The sequence below is a fragment of the Bos javanicus genome, chromosome 13 (genome assembly GCF_032452875.1).
Source record: "Bos javanicus breed banteng chromosome 13, ARS-OSU_banteng_1.0, whole genome shotgun sequence".
Classification (NCBI taxonomy): Eukaryota; Metazoa; Chordata; class Mammalia; order Artiodactyla; family Bovidae; genus Bos; species Bos javanicus.
Genome location: NC_083880.1, coordinates 62,714,211 through 62,734,870, shown reverse-complemented (window position 1 = coordinate 62,734,870; position 20,660 = coordinate 62,714,211). Strand labels below are relative to the sequence as shown.

General features: G+C 47.7%; 1 protein-coding gene across 1 annotated transcript; it reads right to left on the bottom strand.

Moving 5' to 3' along the window:
* Positions 1-11,313: 11,313 nt before the first annotated feature.
* BPIFA1 (BPI fold containing family A member 1) lies at positions 11,314-18,446 on the bottom strand. The gene is made up of 9 exons (XM_061437298.1): positions 18,338-18,446; positions 16,599-16,773; positions 16,289-16,448; positions 14,725-14,832; positions 14,258-14,407; positions 13,334-13,418; positions 12,696-12,759; positions 12,083-12,158; positions 11,314-11,507 (listed from the first exon to the last, which is right to left on the bottom strand). The coding sequence occupies exons 2-8, from the start codon at positions 16,756-16,758 to the stop codon at positions 12,118-12,120; spliced, it is 768 nt and encodes a 255-aa protein (XP_061293282.1). The 5' UTR covers positions 16,759-16,773; positions 18,338-18,446; the 3' UTR covers positions 11,314-11,507; positions 12,083-12,117.
* Positions 18,447-20,660: the final 2,214 nt, after the last annotated feature.

Below are 20,660 nucleotides of genomic sequence, written 5' to 3'. Positions count from 1 at the left end.
TTATAACTATTAAATTTTTAGAAAATGAAATTGCTTTAGATCAGATATTAGTAGAAAAAGGAGATGTGTAGTGGCCAATGGCTGAAATTATGTATATGTTAGTACCACATTGGAAGTTAAAATCTACTTAGATAAAAGTTCTAGTTATCACCTCTCCTCCAACTACTTCTAATTGACTTTGTTACTCTAAAACCAAGGACCAACGGGTTGAAATTTTAATCCTATGAGACTCAGATCCTTGGCCTGGAATTCAGAAATATGTCCAATTCTGTGCCTATTCTCCAAATTGAGGCAGGACTATGCCCATTTTGGCAGAAGTGGCCAGAGATGTCGTCACCCAGTTCCCTGAATTGAAACTGAGCAGGACTCTGTGGGCCTCTGGAGAACAGAGACCAAAGATAAAGGCAAACTCGGGATGCTGGCAGTGCACCACCAGAGCATCACGAGGCTTTAATGGTTTCAGCCAGCCTGGGAACTGGATGCCCTCCATCCACACACCACACGCACACTCCTTGTTCGACTTTTATAGTCTAGGAGCAGCCCTACCGCCTCTGAGGGCTCACTGCCTGCCAGATACAGCCTCCACCTGCAAGTTCGTTGCTATCCCCTCGTTGTTGTTGTTGTTTAGTAGCTAAATCGTGTCTGACTCTTTGTGACACCATGGACCGTAGCCCATCAGACTCCTCTGTTCACGGGGTTTCCCAGGCAAGAATACTAGAGTGGGTTGCCATTTCCTTCTCCAGGGGATCTTGCCAACCCAGGGATCAAACCCTAGTCTCCTGCATTGGCAGGTGGGGTCTTTACCATGGGGCCACCAGGGAAGCTCTCCCCATTGTACATAAGGAAATGGAGGTACACAAAGGTGGGAAGACTGGCTCAAGTTCACCCAGCTTTGGGGACAAGATGGCAGGATTTGAATTCCAGTTCATCGGACTCTGAAACTTGTGCTCTCAGTCTTTCAGCCATCATCTGCTGCCACCTTCCCTTGCCTGCCACAACTGCATTTATGTTTCGCAATATCTGCCTGCCCCTGAGATTACTATTTACTTGGCACGCATTTTGGTAAATGGAATCAGTTTCAAACTTAAATGCATTTGATTTTCCACTTCTAACAGAAAATTCTATAACACTACCAAGAGTGAAAGAACAATATCGCTTCTCAGAAAAAAAGGTGACAGCGGGATTATAGTGATGAGATAATGGCTATAATTAAGATAAGATAAAGTCTATAATTAAGCTTCGTGAGCACTTATGCACCCTTGTGTGAGTTAACCCATTTAAGCCCACTCCAATGTCTGGAGTTGGGCACTGTTTTATCCTCATTTTGTGGATGATCCTCCTTCAGAGAGGTGACATACTTTTGCTAAAGCCACGGTGAGCCACAGCATGAGTTGTAGAGCTCTAGCTGGGAATGTCACCCACTCAAGGCACCTGGCGGGGAGAACAGGCAGTGGTTGGAGAGGCGTTCAGGACGTACCCAAATTCTGCGGAGGACTGAGAAAGAGCAGAAGGGGAATCCCTTTCTCACTCCCAGCGATGGTGTGGAAGGCAGCCCGGCTTCTGGAAAACCTGCACCAAGCTCTCTGTCATGCACCAAGAAAGGTGAGGAGCTCTTTCTGAGTGTGACTGACCTGGAGGACAAATCTCTTACTGTGTGGGTGGCTGTGTCCCCTGGCACCGGCAGAGGCTCCAAAACCCAGACCGAGTGAGTTCTCAAATCCCTTTGTGTCTTTTCTGAACTTGGGACCTCCCTGGCCTGTGAATGTCTTGCTTTGGGCTTATCTCGACTTCCTGGAGGCTGGAAGGAGAGCCCAGGGACCCGTCTAGCACCTCCCTCGAAGTCACCCCACGGAGGTTCTTGTGTTCACTCGGTCACCCGGTCCTCCAGGAGAGGAGAAAGAGGGAGTTAGTGGGTGACCCAGGAGACCCACCTGGGAGTTGGGGGCATCCAGGGCCTCTTTTCAACATTCCCCTTTGTGTTGGGAAGGGTCGTTCAGGACGCCCTCCTGCCCGTTATCTCTGCACTTTCAGCATCTGCAGCCCCTGGGAGAGGTCATTCTGGGCTTTCATGGGGTTCTGACTTCTGGCCTGTTTTCAGTCATTTCTCACCTCCCCAGCTGCCTCTGGCCTCTCCCCCAAATGGTGTCTCTGGCCTCCCTCCTCTCCATGCCACTGCCAGGCCTCAACTCAGGCCTCATCATTTCTTCCCTGGGGCAACTGCAGTCAGTCTGGTCTGGCCCCCTCATATCTCTTCTCTGCAGTATAGCCAGAGACCTAGTATTTTCTTAAGAAAGTTTCAAACACAGAGCAGTTAGTTTTACATATAACACTACATATTACCGCCTAAATTCTGCCCATCCATATTTGTTTGATGCATTTCAGACTAAATTGCAGATGTGAGTACCCTTCCCACCAAGTCCTCAGCACGTGTGTGGTGACCTGGAATTCAACCTTGCTTGCAACTGGGCTCTCGGCTTGAAGGAGGCCAAGGTGTACCTGTTTCTGGTTGTCTGACACCTGGAATCCAACATAGGCTGCCTCCTCCATGATGTTCAAGTTCACCCCAAGGAGATCAAAGTTGTGTGCCCATGAGAAAGTGGGGGCCACGTCAGCCCTGGCCTCCCAGATTGGCTCCCTGGGTCTCTCTCCAAAAAAGTTTGGTGATGACGTTGCCAAGGCAACTGGGGACCAAAAGGGTCTGAGGCTCACAGTGGAACTGACTGTTCGGAACACACAGGCTCAAACATCACAGCCTTCAAGGAACCATGCAGGGACAGAAAGGAGCAGAAAGACATTAAGCACTTTGGAAGTATCACTTTTGATAAGGCTGTCGACATTGCCTGATAGATGCACACTGGTCTTTAGCTAGAGAACTCTCTGGAACCATCGAAGTGATCCTGGGGGCTGTCTAGTCAGTGGGCTGCAGTGGAAAAACTTTCAGTACACAATGAGAAGCGCAGATCTTAAGTGTTCATTTGCTGAGATTTGACAAATATGCACACCTGTGTAACCCAAACCTGTATCAAAATACAGAATTTCGCCATCCCCTTAGAAAGTTCCCTTATGCCCCTTTCCAGTCAATTTCACACCCTCTGTCCCCGTAGGGGGAGTGGGTTCTCATTTTTTCCTACCGTAAATTGGTTTTGTCTGTACTTGGTTTTCATGCAAACAGAACACGCTGTACGTACCCGGCTGCACCTGGCTTCTTTCCCTCAATATACAATGAGCTTATTTACTTATTCTTTTATGTGCTTATTGTTTGTTCTCCTCCCCCATCACCGGACGAGGAGCTCATGAGAACTGCAATGTGGTCCTGTCCACTGAATCGCCCCCAGCACATTGCCACGCTATGTGGCGCAGAGTAGGGGCTCAATACGTGCTGGCTGAAAGTGCAGCAGTGGTGACCGGCGCCTGCACTCTTTTCAAAAAAATGTCTTTAAGAAAATCAAGTATGAAAATGATACACAGAGGGGACTTCCCTGATGGTCCAATGGTTGACTCCATGTTTCCAGTGCAGAGTGTGTGGCTTCAATCCCTGGTTGGGGAACTAAGATCCTGCATGCTGCACAGTGTGGCCAAAAAAAAAAAAAAAAACAACTCACTAAATAAAATAAAATAAAAAATGGCTTTATAAAAAAGGAAAAAAGAGGTGTATGCTAGGGTAAAAGTATAACAAAATAATTTTAAAATGATACATACATACATACACAAAGATTTGTGCATTTCATTTGATATACATTTTACCTTAAAGTTAAAAAACATGCGCAACTACCGAACACTAGTCAATGAAATGTCTCCTGGAGTGTTTAAAGACATAGTGGACTGCTATCTGCAATTTACTTTGAAATGCATAAAAAATAAGATGGAAGGATGGATAGACCTTTATGTGATAGGGCAAGCATGGCAGATTGTTCATTATAGAATCTAGGTGTAGGTATATGGGTTTTTTTTTCAATTTCCTGTATGTATAAATATGTTCATAGTAAAATTATTTTCAATTTCCTGTATGTATAAATATGTTTATAGTAAAATGTTGGGGGAAAGTCATACATATATAGGATAAAAATTTCACCAATACAGAAGGATGTTGAGTGAAGCCCAGGTGCACAATTTCCTCATTCCAGCCACTCTACTCCCTTGGAGTTTTATTCGTTGTAGATACTTCCTGGTCTGTCCTTCCAGAAAGGACTTATCCTTTTGCAACAATCATAGAAGGATCAACCCACTCCGTGTTTTGCACCTTGTTCCCTCACCCATCATTAATGTGTCTTGGAGGTTTTCCCCACATCAGCACATATAGATTGAGTCTTTCATTTCACAGGCTGTATCATACCATAAACTTTGCCCCTGTCTCCAATAGTGAGCATCTCACGCACATGAATTCCACCCTTTTCAGTGCCAGATGGCACCTTGAGCCAGTCCTCCCACAGCTCTGATCCTCTGCTATGAGAGGGAGTGGAAAAGCACAGCACAGAGTTGTTCCACTCTCAGGCCCAGGGACTGGCCTTTCCCAACCTCGTATTAGTCCATCATCTGTGGGGGGTTGTCCCCTAAGGGGGTGGGACCCATCCTGTTGGCTGAAAGCTGTTCTCTAGAGCAGGGGGAGCTGTGAGGCTCTGCCCAGTTGAGGAGGGGTTGGGGGATAGTGCCAGCATCTGTAGGCCACTCCTTTCACTGCTTGGGCCGACTTGCTATTCATATTAAGTTTGCTTTCTGTGGGCTCAGCCACTCCAGAATTCTATGTGATATGGACTGAACTGTGTTCCCCTAAATTCATATGTTGTAGCCCTAACCACCCAATGCCTCAGACTGTGAGTATATTTGGAGACAAGGCCTTCACCGAGGTGATCGAGTTAAAATGGAGTCATTAGGATGGGCCCTACTCCAGCTGGCTGGTATCCTAATAAGAAGAGGAGATCACACCAGAGGCGAGGTTGCATGGAGGGGCCACCATGTGAAGAAGCAACAAGAGACAGGACACCTGTGAGCCAAGGAGAGAGCCTCAGAGGAAACCAGCCCTGCCGGGACCCTGATCTTAGATGTCCAGCCTCCAAACTGTGAGAAAATACATTTCTGTAGTATTTTCTTATGGCTGCCCTACAAAACAGATGCAGTCATAATTCGTGGGAAGTTTCCAAACTATAAATAACTGGAGTCCATGGTATTGCAGCGGATCATAAGGCCTCAGCCGATACTTAAAATGCTGTCTGTTCCCAGTTGTCCTAATCCTCAGCCCTTCTGCTGGGCCAAGAGGCTGGTTGGTCACCTGAATGGATGGTATCACATCAGGCACTCAGTGCTGGTCCTTGTTGGTGGCAGGTCATACCTACCTTCGGTGGCAGTTACTAAAGCTGCTTTGGCATTCCCAATCTCTAAATCTTATTTCTTCCAGGTCCATGATTAAATTATTACGGCATCTTCCTCAGCCCACAAAACAGTGACTATCTGGCCATTTCTCTCTTTTCTCAATTGGATGACCACGTGTGCAGCCTGAAGTTTGCCCACTTCAGGATTCCTTCTCATTCTCATCTTTCAGGATCACTCCTGAGTGAGCAGAGCTATAGTGAAACAGCATCTGTTTTCAGTTTAGACCAACCTCTTAAAGGATCACGCTCAGGTTTTTTTCTCCTCCATCAACTGGTCACGCAGCCATAGGTATGAGCCAAGAGAGAAGTGGAAGGGCAAAAACACGAGTAGGTGACATATGTGACATGGGAGATGGACGTCCGGCCTCACGCTCAACTTATTCTTGCAGCTTATTTATGCCCCCTGGACCTTAAACTCAAGCTAGATGTACTATTTCTACCTGATGTTGGATGGCTACAGGTCCTGCCTGACCTTATGACTTGCTGGGTAACTGTGCCTAGTGCATGATGGGAAGCTCTGGCCTCACGGTCACTTGATGACCAATGAGGAGCTGTTTTTTCTAATGATGTACAGTTCTCTGCTGAAGATGGCATGGGGCTTGTCAAACACTCCACATGGCCTCTTTATCTATCACAGATACCTCTAGTACCATGGGTTCTGTCTCATCACATGGCTCAAACAAGTGCTGCTTAAACTGTAGCCTGAAGCTGCTGCAGAGCCCTCGACTGCTCTGGGCTCAACTCAAAACTTGCACATAGTAGATGCTCAATAAATATTCCCCTCTCTGGGTGAATGGAGTATGGGGGGCGGGGAGATACAAATGCAAATGCCACTAGGGTAAATTTTCCAGAAAAAAAAATACAGAAAGCCCAGTTAAATTTGGACTTCAGCTCACAAATGAATAATTCATAGTTTAAATATGTTTCATGCAATACTGGGGACATACACACAAAATATTCATTGTTTGTCTGAAATTCAAACTCAACTAGGTGTTCTGTATTTTTATTGGTAGATCAGGCACCCTACTTTTAGGGCCAAGCATCTAATAGCATAAGACAGTTTGGTATGCTGGAGGTGGGGGAATAGGTGAACGCATTTGCAATCAGTACCCAATAGGAGAATAATCAGTAAAAATGAAAATGTGCTGATTTGGCTGGAGGATAGTGAGTCTATAACCCCTGGCAAAGAGCTTGAGCTCTAGAGTTCGACTTCCGGAATCTGAAACCTGAATCTGCTGCTCACAGTCTGGATGACTTTAGGTCATAGAGTCCTCATCTCTGGGTGAGGATTAAGTAAGATACTGCCTTTAAAGGGTTTAGTAAGGTGCCAGGCTCACCATTACTGCCAAATAAATGTTCATTTTCAAGATGACTGCTGGGTTGCCATGCAACAGCTCTCTCTAGTGGTCACAGGGCTATGTGAGAGTGCTGGCTAGGGCCCTGGAGGTCTACTTGGCTTCTGGCTATCCAGAAGCCAGGCTTTCCAGGCATCAAGAAACTGGTCCCCCATTAGAGGATCTGAGGATCTGATCCCAAGATTCCAATCATTCACATGTCACCTCCACGATTTCTGCCCCAAACCAGCCACCATTACCTTATTACTCCTTTCAATTGTCTATTTTTAAAGAAAATCTACTGTAATAGGAAACGTCACAATTTTCAATTAAAAGTCCCAGCATCATCAACTTTCAGAAATAGAATGTAACCACAAAGTAGATATAAGTGAAACAAAAAAATGTGAAATTTCATGGAAAACTGTGGTGAGAGTTGGAGGATCTCACTTTCTCTCTCTCTCGATTGTAGCCAATTCACCCAAAGTAATAAAGACAGACTAGCTCCCAAGTGAGACTTTCTTCATGCTGCAGTCACAAGAAGGGAAAAAGAAGCAACAGAGAACAAAAATGTTTCCCCGTTGGGATTTCATGCTCTGTCTGAAGTCATCTCACAAACCATCAGCTCTGGAGGAGACAGAGAGGGCAGAAATGTTGAAACTGTGCCCTTTATCTCCACTTCAGTCAGAGTATTTCCACTTTTATTTGATTTGAATGTAGTGGGGAGGAATAACTGCTTTTAGACAAACAGTCAAAATAAAAATAACACAAAATCCAAACTGGATTGCAGCCACTTCCACCTTATTGGGAGGCTCAAGATTTTAACTAGGGAGCAAAGTCTCATTTGCTTAGGAAAACATGCTTCTGAGCCTTTGGCCATTGAGAGCAATGCCCAGGGAAGCATCTGGAATGGAGAGGGGGATAGTGGTTTTTAAAACATGCCCACAAATTCTTTGATGTGCCCTTCAAAGAGGGGACTAATTCTCCCTTTGGGGGTGGAATGGATTTAGTGACACACTTCTAATGAAGAGAAGATAGTAGAAGGTGATGATGTGTGACTTTTAGAATGAGGTCATAAAAGATTCTGCAGTTTCCCTTTCTTTTTCTCAGATCGCTTGCTCTGGGAGAGGCCAACTGCCATGTGGAGAGGACACTCAAGCAGACCAATGGAGAGATCTGAGAGGCAAAGTACTGAGGGTAGATTCCCCAGCCCTGGTTAAGTCTTTGGAAGACACAGTCCTGGAAAACATTTTAATTGCAACTTCATGGGAGACTCTGAGCCAGAATCACCTAGCTGTTTCTACATTCCTGACCCACAGAAACTGTGATAGAATAAATGTTTATGGTGTTAAGCCAAAAAGTTTTGGGGTAATTTGTTACACAGCGATAGATAACGAATACAAAGGGAAACTAAGGGAACCAGGTATTCAGCTGCAGCATAAATAAAACAGCACCCTTCCTGGGGAGAGAGTTTTCTTCTGAAACAAGGACTCATATGCTAAAAGTCTCCCATTTCATAGCTTAGAAGACCGATTCCCAAAGAGGAGGATGCCATGCAGTGAGTTCTGCTCTGCTGCATTGCAGCTAAAGCTCAGGAGGGCCATGGGATTGTGACTGGTCTTGGCCACTTGGCATTCGGGGTCACATGCAAGTGGGAGTGGGGTCTGAACCAGCATTCCGTCTCTGGCTCTTGCTCCACTGCCTTATCAACTGCCCAGGTTCTCCACTGTGTCCCTAAGAGGAGTAGGAACCCTCCCTGCACCCTTGCATCCTTAAAAAAATACTCATGTATTTATTTTTGGCTGTGTTGGGTCTTTGGGGCTGCAAGGGCCTTCCCTAGTTGTGGCAGATGGGGTCTACTCTCTAGTTGGGGTGGGTGGGCTTCTCTCTCTGGTAGCTTCTGTTTGTGGCAGAGCATGGCTCTAGGGCATGTGGGCTTCAGTAGTTGTGGTGCACAGGCTCAGTACTTGGGCTCTTGGGCTCTAGAGCACAGGCCCAATAGTTGTGGTGCATGGGACTAGGTGTTCTGTGGCATGTAGACTCTTCCCGGACCAGGGATCAAACCCATGTCTCCTGTATTGGCAGGCGGAGGTCATAGGACAAACTGCCATATCAAAATCTGGAGAGACAATGAATACATAGAGTTATAGTCAAGAACAGCTTACCTGAAGCAGAGGCTGCTGGAGCCGGTAACTTGTAGGAACATTTAAAAGGTAATTATGACAAGTTCCTAAAAACTTGAATGTGGACTAGCTTGAGAGTCCACAAGATTCCTGGGGATCCAGTCTTAAGGCCTGCGTACCATTTTGACAAATGTCCTTAGGGAAAAGACAGTTCATATTGACTGGCTGAATTCTGAGTCAGGTCATGTCAAGACAGCCTTGGGAATGGGCTCATCCAGGGAACTAGTGGACCGGACGAAATATGACAGTTCTCTGGGAATGAGGCTTTGAAGTTGTTCGATCAATCCCCTTCTGCTGGCCTCCAGTGGTTGCCAGGCTACTGGTTTTCACCAAGATTATGGGATTTTAGTTTTCAAGTCTACTGTGGAACTGGAAAGTGCGAGATGGGTAAGATAAAATGTCCTGGAAAGTGGGAGACGGGTAAGATAAAATGTCACAAAGCTTGATAAAATGTCACAAATTTTCAGCAGTTTTTATTGAATAAACACCTCCTCCCCACCCAGATGCTGCAAGTCTTTTATAAATTTTAAGAGGTCTGAAAAAATTGGTTCTGACAGTTTTTTCCAGTTTTCTGATTGCTTTAGATAGGAGACGATTTTGGAAGTCTTTAACCTGCCGTTGCCATTGCCACTGACATCCTTGTGGAGAGTTTTTAAAAATGTGAAAATGTCACTATTAAAAGTCGTAAATGTGCTCTGACTAACCAGGTCACTTGGCAGACTGTCTTGTATCCAGGGGAATGTTTGGTTAATTAGAAATTGAAATTGTTAGGGGAGAGAAAAGACCCACTAGTGAGCTATAGGAAGAAGTCCAGGGAGCAGTGGGAAGAAAATAGTAACCAGAGATGGGCAGTGGATGTGTGTCCAGGCAGGAATACAGTTTGGTGCCAGGTCAGAGGGCAGCAGGGTCAGGGCTGATGGTCCCCCACAGGTGTGTGTGTGTGTGTGTGTGTGTGTGTGTGTGTGCTCATCTTTATCCACCTTGATTCTTGGGGCTTCAGCCCTGGGAGACTCTCAGTCCTGACCAGGAAAGATATGCCTGGGTTCTCTCCAAGTCAGGTCCTGATTGATGGTTTCCAGTCTGGAAGTTCCTTTCTGTATTTCAGGTCATTCATAGTCATAACAATCAATTCAGCTGCTTACAGAATTTAACTTATTCATCCTGAGCTTGAAGATATTCTACTTCTGTGAGTGTGAAAAATACTTCCCCTCTTAAATCCTCATCAGAAGACATATATTGGTTTCCTATAATAAACCTTTTTGCAGTTCTGAACCCCTGGACTGTCCTCCCCTGACGCCATATTGGTTGGTGGCAATAGAAAGTGGAGATTGTGGTGGGTCCAGACATGATGGCAGACGTTTGGCAGGGGTTGAGAAACACCAGCCTGAATCTTCTAATTCTCACAAAGTTAGTGGGGTCTCCCAATATCTGTGATGTTGCAGTCCTTAATTTGCCTTTTTGTCATTCTGTGACCTTGTACAAGTCATTCATATACAACAACCCAGGGCTTCCTCTATGGAGTGAAAAGGTGGGGCTGGTCCTCTAAGGACCTCAAATAATGAGAGCATGTTTAATTTTTATTTGAGAGGACAATGTTCTTCAGCCTACGTAGCCCTTCTTCTTCCTTCTTGCTTCCAGTTTTTCATAAAACTTACCTGGATCCACAGTCTCAACTTCCTTATATCCCATTCTCTTCTCAGTTCCTTAAAATCAGGTTTCTTTTTCTAAAAATATGATTCTCACTCAGGTCATCAATAATCTTTTCATATGCAACTCCTCTGACCCTTCTCTGTGCTTGACTTTCCCAAGCCTTTCAGCAATGAACACTTTGGTCTAGTTTGTCCTTCCTCCTACACTTCCTTCCTGTCATCTTTATCATCCTTTTGTTGAAAAAGAAGAGAAGAGGCCAGTATTGACTGGAGGCAAACAGGCAAAAGAGCAGTGGTAGACGACTTGCATCCCTCAGATTCCTGGACGGCTTCCTGGGGTCTCCCAGGCACTTTCATGCAGCGTGGCCACAGCTAAAGGCATGATCTTCCTGCTGGAATCAACTCCTCCCCCCACGTTTCTGGTTACCTTTGGGATCCCCCATCTGAGACACAGATGGGAGTCTCACCTGCTCCCCCACCTCTACCCTTCTAGGTCCACTTCCTGAACATCTCTCTCATCTGTCATTTTCATTTCTTGCGAAACGTCTTGTATATCATCACCTTTGTCTGGAGAGTTACATTTATCCAACCCCTTGTGACACATCCTAAGAACCCCAGAGCAGTCGTTCTGAAATCCATGCTCATCTGAACATCCTTCTGTCCTATCTAAGACCATTAAGATCTTCAACGTAAGGTTCAAACTCTGTTCTACAGCTCCAGTCCCTCAGGCCAGGACTCTTTCCCACCTGTGAGCCCTCCAGTGATGGTGAAGAATGACAATATCTTATGCAGAGAAAGGGCAGTTTTATTTGGTGATGAACGAGGAATGACACATGCTTGGTGGGAAAGCAAAGGGAGAAGTTTCCTTGGTGAGAAGGCTGCTCTGGTCTCCAAACATGGCTGTGTCATTGTCCAGGACATGGGCCAGCCTTCTGTGAGCCCTCGGGCAGGCAGTGAATCCAGCCTCAGGAAACGGTTCTGTTGGGAGAAGACCCCAGACAAAATGGAGACTCAAGGTCCTTGAGTCTAGATGGTATTGGCCCATGATCAAACCTGCCCTCCAGAGGGTGGGGAGGAGGCTGAGACCCTGGAGCTGGGGGTCTTGTCTCCAGCCACCGGGGGAGCCCAGACCCAGAGTCAGGGGGCTCCTTGTGCATGTGCTTGAGGGAGTGCGTGTCTGTGTGTCCATGTGTATTTGTGTGTGGCGTGTTTGCACATGTGAGTATAAAGGTGTACGTGTGCTGATGTGAGATGTGTGCATCTGTATGTCTGTCTGAGTAATCATGGTGTGTCTGGCACTTGTGTGTGTGTGTGTGTGTGTGTGCGTGTGTCCCTGACCGTGTGTGCCTCCCTCTGTATCTGTGTTGTGGTGCCACTTGTGTCTCTCCACCACTGTCAACCTTTCTGCGGACTTCTCTCTGCATCTCAGTGTTTGTCTATAAGGCTGTTTGTCTTTCCCTTTGGATGGCACTGTCCCAAGCCCCTGCTGCCCTCACCAGGAGGAGAACAGCCGACCATCCCCCAGATCCTGTGGAGTGTGGAGCAATACTCACCGGCTCAGCAGAGGCCAGGTCCGTTCCTGGAAGTCTTAGACCTTGATGACAAATTGTAGCCCATGGATCAGTGCGTCTGAAAAAAAAAAAAAAAAACCCAAAAAACAATAACCACAGACCAGAGGGAAGGAGCTCAGGGATCTTCATGGTCCCCAGGGGCCTGGGAAATGGGAACTCTGAGATTCAACCATGCTCAGGCAGGGCTTGAAGGGGACTGTGCCTCCTTCATCAACCAGCCCAGCTATTCTTAAGTTATGGCTGATGTGGGAAGACAGGCAGGGTCTATGTCTCAAGATGATCCTGATAATTCAAGGTAAAAAAGAACTCCAAAATGGGGAGACCTGAGGTTGGAGGGCCCTAACTGTCCCATGTGTATGGGGACAGAGCTCCCTGGCAAAAAGCCCTGCTTCTGCAGAGGGGAGAGAGGACCTCCCCTCTCTGGTCATGTCCAGAGAGAGGACCTCCCCAAGCTGGTCATGTCCAACTCTTTTGTGACCCCCTGGACTGTAGCCCACTAGGCTCCTCTGTCCATGGGATTTCCCAGACAAGAATACCAGAGTGGGTAGCCATTTCCTTCTCCAGGGGATTTTCCCGACCCAGGGCGGGTACTTACTGACAATGGAATGTACCAGAGTGACGTCCAAGCGGCTGAGAACTGCATTGACCAGGGGGCACACCTGAGCCGGGGCGGAGAGGAGCATTAGGCACCTTGGGAGACACGGGCAGCAACCGCATCCCGAGCATGGGCTCCCTGGAGAGATCCTCTGTCATCTGTCTGTGTCTGAGAGTGTCTAAGAAATCCCACAGATGAACCCTCACATGTCCACACTGGGTAGACGGAGATGATGAAGGCAGGGATGAGGTGTCCAATCACAGAGTGAGTGGTTGTTCACTCCGTGATCTGGCATCTGTTTCTGAACAGGGTGGACTGCTCTGGGAGGGGTGGGTTTCTGGTCATAGGAGATACCGAGCATAGGCTGGGTGAGCCTTGTCTGCAGCCATAGTGGGGGTGGGCTGGAAGCTTCTTGGGGCAGGAGCCCATCTGTTTCAGCTGTAGTGTGGATACATAGAGCACCTGGCCCAGAGCAGAAACCAATCAGTACATTTTGAAGGATGGGAAGAAGAAACATGGACAGATGGATCAATGGACAGATAGACTGAGAGCCTCAGAAGAGCTCACCCCAGGGGCTTCTTTTAGCCTGAGAAGTTCTAAGATCCAAGGACCAGGAGGCGCACTTTACCTCCACTTACCTTGCCTTGCACCAGCCCAGGAAGGACATCATTCAAGATGCCAGTGAGGTTGTCAACAAAGCTTTGAATGGGGAGGGAGCCCAATCTGAAAGAGAAAAGCATGGAGCATGCAGGGGCCTGGGGCTGGTATGGAGAAGCACGGGTATGGGCCCACCGCAGTCTCAGTACTGATAAGGGGACCTGGCCTTGTGCCCCCACACCCACGTGCATCCATCACAAGGCGCCCATCCAAAGGGAGCGACACCCTGCACAGCAGTGTGCACACTAGGTACTTGTGGAATAAACACTCAGTGCCAGCACACAGTAGGTGTTCAATCAGGCTCTGTCGACTCCATATAGGAATGAACAGTGCTTAGTGTCATGAGGATTCAATGAGACAGTACATGTGACACACACATGTGTGTTCAATAAATGCTAGTCATGATGGGGGTGACTCCTGTATTTCATACCTGCCTCCCTCTCCCATTCAAGAGTAACTGAAATAATTACCCTTGTGAGTTCCATAGCTATTTTACTATTCACTGGGACAAAGCATGCTCACATTTATTATTTTTGAGGATTCTCTCAATAACACCGATATAGCTCCATATTACAATTATCTGAGTAAGCTGAGACTCAAGTTGGATAAGAACTGTTCAAGTTCACACAGGGAGCCCTCCATCCCTTGCCATACCCCTCAGCTAGATGGGGCTTGAACTCAGATTTCTTGTTGCCTCATCCAGCATAAAATTGGTCAGCCTGGCGTAAGAAGCGATAGTGACCACTGACTTATTCATCCGTCCATCTGCCCATCCATCCATCCATCCATCATCTCACCCTCCCACCCTCCCACTCACCCATTCTCCCATTGTTCCATCTGTCCAAGCATGCACCCATCATTCCATCGTATTGTCTCAACAGGAGCAGCCACCCCTCTGGCCTCACCCATCAAGCAGGGAGATTTGCAGGCTGCCAGGGGAGTGAGTGCAGTTGCCAACAACCAGGTGGACATGCTTCTGCTCATCTGTCACAGCTAAGAGTTCCACGGTGATGTTTAGCTTTACAGCCAGCTTCAACAGACTCCCCACCAAGGACCTGCAGAGGAGACAGTCCGTTGTAGCTGAGCTTCCATGTCCCAAGGCAGAGGAGGTTTTCTTCTGGACAGAAATGCCAGTTTCGACTCATTCCATCTTGCCCACAACTCTACTTGTTTCAATTCCTAGTAGGCTCAAAGAGGCCAAGTGAGTCTCCTAAGTGAGTCAAGGTTGCTTAGCATAGCAGCAAACGAGCTGATGTTGGAGGCTCAGGTCTTTTGGATAGACTCCAACAGCTTTTTTCTTTTTTACCACTCACAATCATCAGGGTCTCTTTTGGCGAGCCATCCTCCCATCCCCTCCTTGGAGTCCACTCACGTTTTCACATTGAGGATCATGCCCAGAGGGATGGTGACATAGAGACGATGGCCATCAGGGCTCTGCACAAGGCCAAGCTCCAGCAGCTGAGGGTTAGTGATCTTCAACCTGCCCAGGGAGAAACACTGGAGTGAGAAACATTAACTCCTCTAGTCCTAAACTTAGAAACCACATCTACTCCCACCAGGAGCATCTCAGAGATGGAGCTACCCATAAGGTGGGATGGAGGAGACATGAGGGGAGTCTTGCAATGGTAGCCACATGAGTTTTGAGTCTCGCATCAGTTTTTCTCATCCTCTGCACTGGGTCATATCCCTCTGCTCACCTTAAGTCTATGAGGTTTTCCAAGATAAGAAACTGTGTCTGGGTTATATTTGCATCCTGTACACCAGCTCAGAGCCTTACAAAGAAAGGGGCTACTTTATTTTGGCTGAGTTTGTGGACTGATGAGCAGGTGGGTGGATGAATATGTGGGTAGATGCATGGAAGAGAAAGTGGCTAGATGAAGGGCAGATGGTCAAGTGGATGTATGGGTGGGTAAGTGGATGAGTGGATGATGTCGGGGCAACTGAAGTAAGTCCTTCACATTTAAGAGTAGGGATCATAAATCTTGCTGAGTCCTTTAATGGCAGGTCAATCAATAAAGTTTATCATGAAGATAGAGGAGCAGGAAGCTGGGGAGAACTGAGAGAGGGGGGACGTAAGCCTCTTCTCTGAGGCCTTTTCTCTTCTCTGAGCTAGCCTCTGTGTCAGATGATTTACATTTTCTCCAGTCCTCCTGACAGTTCTTCTCTGTGGGTACCAAAATCTTCATTTTACAGATGGAGAAACCAAGCCCAGAGAGACTGAGCGCCTTGCCCCGGGTCACCCAGCAAGTACATAATGGATACAGAAATCAGACTCAAGGCTATCTGTCTTCAAGTCAGAGGCAAGCATCTGGGGGGAAGAGCGGGGAGGAATCCTGGGAATGGATTTGATCCAGTTCTGTACAGGACCCAGTCTTGCCAGCTCACTTTCCACTCTTGCTCTTTGTTAATTGGATTGTTCCACGGACATCACATGACGATGTCCCTAAGGAGAATAGCTTACACTTTCTTGCTTACATCAAAAGCCATTGTGTTCACTAATGAGGAGAGCAACTTAAGAAGGGATTCCACCGATGAAGAGAATGAAATTATCATAGTGGAGTGGAAGAAGCCTTGGCTTTGGACTTAAGTCAGTTAGAGTCGGAACCCACACTCTGTGTCACTCTGGTGGTGTGGGCACAGGCCCCTTTCTGTGCCTCCACTTTTCTATAGAACTAGGCATTATTAAATTGACCTCAGAGGACTATGGTGAGGGTTATAGGTGATGCTGGAGATCCAAGCTGTGCTTCAGGACTGGGAGCGATTGCTGGTTCAGGAGAGCTGCTGCTCCCTGCCAGACTGTGAGGGGGTCTCAGCCTGAGTCCTGGCCTCATGTTCTGATGACCCCACTCCCTCCTCCAAGGCCACTACCTGGGGCTGGCTGGTCTCCAGCAGGAGATCTCTGGTGGGGTCCAAGGCCCTGTTTCAGGGCTACTCACTCAATGATGTTGTTCAGGAGAGGGGTGAGTGAAGTCACTTTCCCAAGCAGGCTCCCCAGCAGACCACTGGGAGCGTTCCCTCCGGTCTTCAGGATGTCCAAGAGTGGAAGGTTTTCGAGAATGCCCAACAGACCCTCAGAGAGCAGGCCATTGCTGAGAGCTGGAAATGGGTGTGGGATGCTTGGGGGTCAGATCTGACAATTATGGCTCCTCAGCCCTTGCCCCCCTTTAGCCCCCTTCCCAACCATTAGATGATTGCACACACACACCCACACACACCTGGAAGAAGTTGTCACAGACTCTTACTTACCACCTGTCAAGCTTCCAGCAAGATCTGGGGGACTCGGGGCCAGGGCTGGAGTCACAGCCAAGGGCAGAGTCTGGCCGAGGGGCACAGGCAGGGCTTCTAGCAGGGCCGTGGTCTGGGCCAGCAGCCCACAGAGGACAACGAGGCTCCCGATGTGAAACATCCTCTCACTCAGGATCTGCGGAAAGGACCACTGTGGCACAGATACTGGAGAGGAACCCATCCACTGCCTGCCCCCGCCCCAGCACACCAGGGAGTGGACAGCAACAGCTAAGGCATTTAATCTGAGCCAGGTGTCAGGCTGAGTGCTCCACATTCGGTGACTGATTTCAGCTTTACCTTTAAGATGTGGACACTTAGCACCTGCATTGCACCAGTGAGGCAACAGGGGTCTAGTGAGTTTAGGTAACTTTCCCCAAGGTCACAAGTACACACTGGGGATAGGATTTAAAGATAGCTCTCTCTGCCCGGGGGCCTCTGTTTAAATTAAGTGACCATCAGATTTACTTTCCAGCTGGGCTTGCTTACAATGTATTGAATGAGACAAAGCAAATTAAAAGGCTTAAACGTGCTAGTGGCTGAGGAACTCGACTGCTTTGTCACCATCCTCCTTAAGTCCTTTGGTCTGCGTGTAGCCCGTGGCGCTTTGTGGAAGCCCTTGCAAGTCACAAGACTATCAAAGGTGGCAGGGCTATAGCTACCATCTCATTCACACCAGTGCTGGGAAATCCTGGGAACCATCCAAAGTCCTCATTCCACAAGGACAAGAGGACCAGAGAGGGGTAGTGATTTTCCCAAGGTCAAACAGCAAACTAATGGCAGAACTGCAGTTGGAGGAAGGTGTCCCTCTCACCCCAACTCTCCACCCCCACCAATATACACACTATCTCATCCATGTCTTTCTCTTTTCCCTCCAGGTGACCTGGACGAACTTCCTGGGCAACCTCTGACATCTGCCTCCCTTTTGCACCAGTCCCCTTCCCAGATGGCCACCATCCTTCTCCAGGGCCTTTTTGGTAGTCAGTAAAGATGTCGAGAGCTGGAGCTGGCTCCCACACTCTGGAGACACTTGGCTGCTTCGGGCAAAATCCCATAAACTGGCTGATTTGGCCAAAGAGCCATCACTGTTGCTGCCACAGGAATCGAAAGGGCTTTTTGGTCCAAAGAGCCAGTTGTGGCTTCCTTGAGAGGTAAGCTTGGCTTGGGGCCTCTGAATCTCTTTTTGGCAACAGATCTTTTATGACTCCAATGGAAGCTAAGGACGCTTGGTCCCAGAATAATGCACCAAAATGTACAAAACTGGGTGGATTGTAAGAGGTTGCTGGACGATGGTCTGGATACACAATGGAGGGAGGGTGTACCCTGAGCAATGCACAGTGGTAAACTCAAGATAAAACTCTGTAGAGACTGGAATTTAGGGCAGGAGGGGCACGCCCGTGAGAGATCCCTAGCTCACGTGCAATTTGAGCAGTGTACCTACAGCCACGTGCTCCCTATCACCATCAAATAGCCTGCTGCCAAAAGTCTCTACATTGATGTCAATGGTCTCTTAGGGAGGCAGAGTGGACGGTTATCACATTTCCCCCGCTAATGGCAAGCTTTGGCTCTCTTGGAAGACCCCCAAAGAGTGATCGGAAGTGCAGCCAGCCAGTGATGCCACAGTGTGGAGGCTAGCACAGCTGCCCTCCGAGGCAGTAGCGGTGATGGGGTGTGGGGGTAGGGTGGAATGCACAAAGTCTCACCTGGCTTCTCAGAGGTCCTGGCAGCTGTTGTGGTCTCCTTACTTTGCTGAGAAGGCAGCCTTTTTTATAGTGTGGAAATCAGGAAATGAGTGATGGGGAGATGGATTTATAGATGATTCAGAATTCGGCAATCTGTTGCTGTCTTTCAGGGCTCTCCAAAGTAAATAATTGCCAGTCACAGTGTAGGTGGGACCGTTAAGCTGTTTGATTGACAAGTTAAACAGAAAAATGAGATGCGGATGTTACTCAAGATTTCATGGTTTCATGAGTGGGGCTGAGGCTGGGAACCCTTGCTCCAAGGTGGCCTGAAGATTACGTTTGGAACACTGGGAGAGGCAGCTGTTGGAGCCCTGGAAGGGACCTCAGTCTCATCGTGGTTTAACTCGCTAAGTCGTGTTCGACTCTTTGCGACCCCAAGGACTATAGCCCTCCAGGCTCCTCTGTCCATGGGATTCTCCAGGCAAGAATACTGGAGTGGGTTGACATTTCCTTCTCCAGGGGATCTTCCTGACCCAGGTATTGAACCCACCTTTCTGCTCTCCTTCTTTGGCAGGTGGGTTCTTAACCACTAGCGCCACCATTCTCAGTGTTGTTGTTCAGTCGCTCAGTCATGTCCCACTCTTTGCAACTCCATGGTCTGCAGCACTCCAGGCTTCCCTGTCCTTCACCATCTCTGAGTTTGCTCAAACTCATGTCCATCGAGTCGGTGATGCCATCTGACCATCTCATCCTCTGTTGTCCCCTTCTCCTGCTTTCAGTCTTTCCCAGCATCAGGGTCTTATCCAGTGAGTTGGCTCTTCGCATCAGGTGGCCAAAGTCTCATCTCCAATGTAGAAAAAGAATCGAATTATCTCTGATTTCCCTACATCTGGGACGCCCCTCGGTTCCAGGGCGGGGGTCTCCTGACTTCTGAATCCCAGTTGCATGACAGTCACATGCTGGGAGCTAGACACCTTCACTGAACCCTGGAGGGAGGGGTTGCTGCTCCTCCTTTGCCGAGGTGGAAACTGAGGCTGCCGGAGTCCAATTCCAACAATCAGGGGTTCAACCTGAAGAGATGACGGTGTCGGCCAATGAGACAGCCTCTCAGTTTCCTATGGACTGCCTGTTTATTCCAAGTTAAAGATTCTCTTTTATACTTTTACAAAAACATTAGGCCAGAGGTTTGACATTTTCAGTTCCCCCTCTCCCAGATTTATTGTCTCCATAAATCATTGTTGCTCTTCAAACAGAGTTCCTGCTTCAATGATTCTTATCATCTGTTATCTACCTCTTCTAATGTGTCCTATAGTTAACTTGTGATTACATTGTAACTCATGCTACATTCTTCAGTTTACTACTTATCTTCCTAAATCCTGTTTGCCCCTAACATCCTGAGCTCACTATCTCTTAACAAGGCTTCTAGCTATAGTGTCTCTAAAAATTCCTAACTTCTATAAGCTATAGTAAAATATGCTAACTTTACAATATTTCTTAAATGTTTAACTTCTAACTATTTTAATTATTTCTAAGCCCTAAATTCAGTAAACTCCTTTGCCATAAACATTCTCCTCACAAATAGGCTTCAGATATCAATCCCTCCCATGGCCTCAAGCTACCGCCTATGTGCTCATCCTGGAACACTCTTTTGTAAAAGTCCTTGAACAAATGTCAATGATTAACTTTATGAATTATTTTCTGAGCACAGCCGCAGAAGGCTTTGTACCTTCTCGCGCTCCTCTCAAGACCAATAAGCACCTTAATATTCCTTTTCAGTCAACTTGGCTGAGGAGAGGAAAAGACAAGTGAGAATTACAAGGCCTAACTCCTTCATCCCGGGATCCGTGCCTGCGGAATGAGGAGAGGGGGCTGGGGACTGTGCCTGCATTTTGTCAGTAATGCCTAACGCGGCTCCCGACATGAGGCCCAGTGGGTACAGGTGCCCAAGGACTCAGAGAAGATGAGGGCAGAGTTAGTTGCTGCAGTGCTTACTCCTGGACAAATGTCTCTTTGAGTAACAAAATACAAAAAAACTATAAGGGACTAAAAATAACTGCATGCATTTGCAGTTGGGGCAAATTATGGACAACAAGACATAAAAAAAACCCTAAACCCATCTGCCACTTCTGAAAGGCTGAGAACCAAAACCGGGGGGCGGTGGTCGGGAGCAAACGCTGGGTACCGCACATACCCCCTGCACCCAACACCACCAAAAGGGTGGGCAGACCATTTAAGCCCCACTCCAGCCCAACCCCTGGACACACCCCCTACCCTCACCCTCTAGAAGGAACCAGAATGCCCCGCCTTGGGGAGGGAGCAAGGGAGCCTGTTACGTATTTTCGCT

Bases quoted from the DNA above. Each gene is read 5' to 3' on its own strand.
- BPIFA1 (XM_061437298.1), bottom strand. From the start codon at position 16,758: ATGTTTCACATCGGGAGCCTCGTTGTCCTCTGTGGGCTGCTGGCCCAG. The intron at 14,833-16,288 runs GTGAGTAGCCCT...CTCCCTGGGCAG, and splicing joins CTCCTGAACAACATCATTGA to GTTGAAGATCACTAACCCTC. The intron at 12,760-13,333 runs GTAAGTGGAGGT...GCCCCGGCTCAG, and splicing joins CTGGGCTGGTGCAAGGCAAG to GTGTGCCCCCTGGTCAATGC.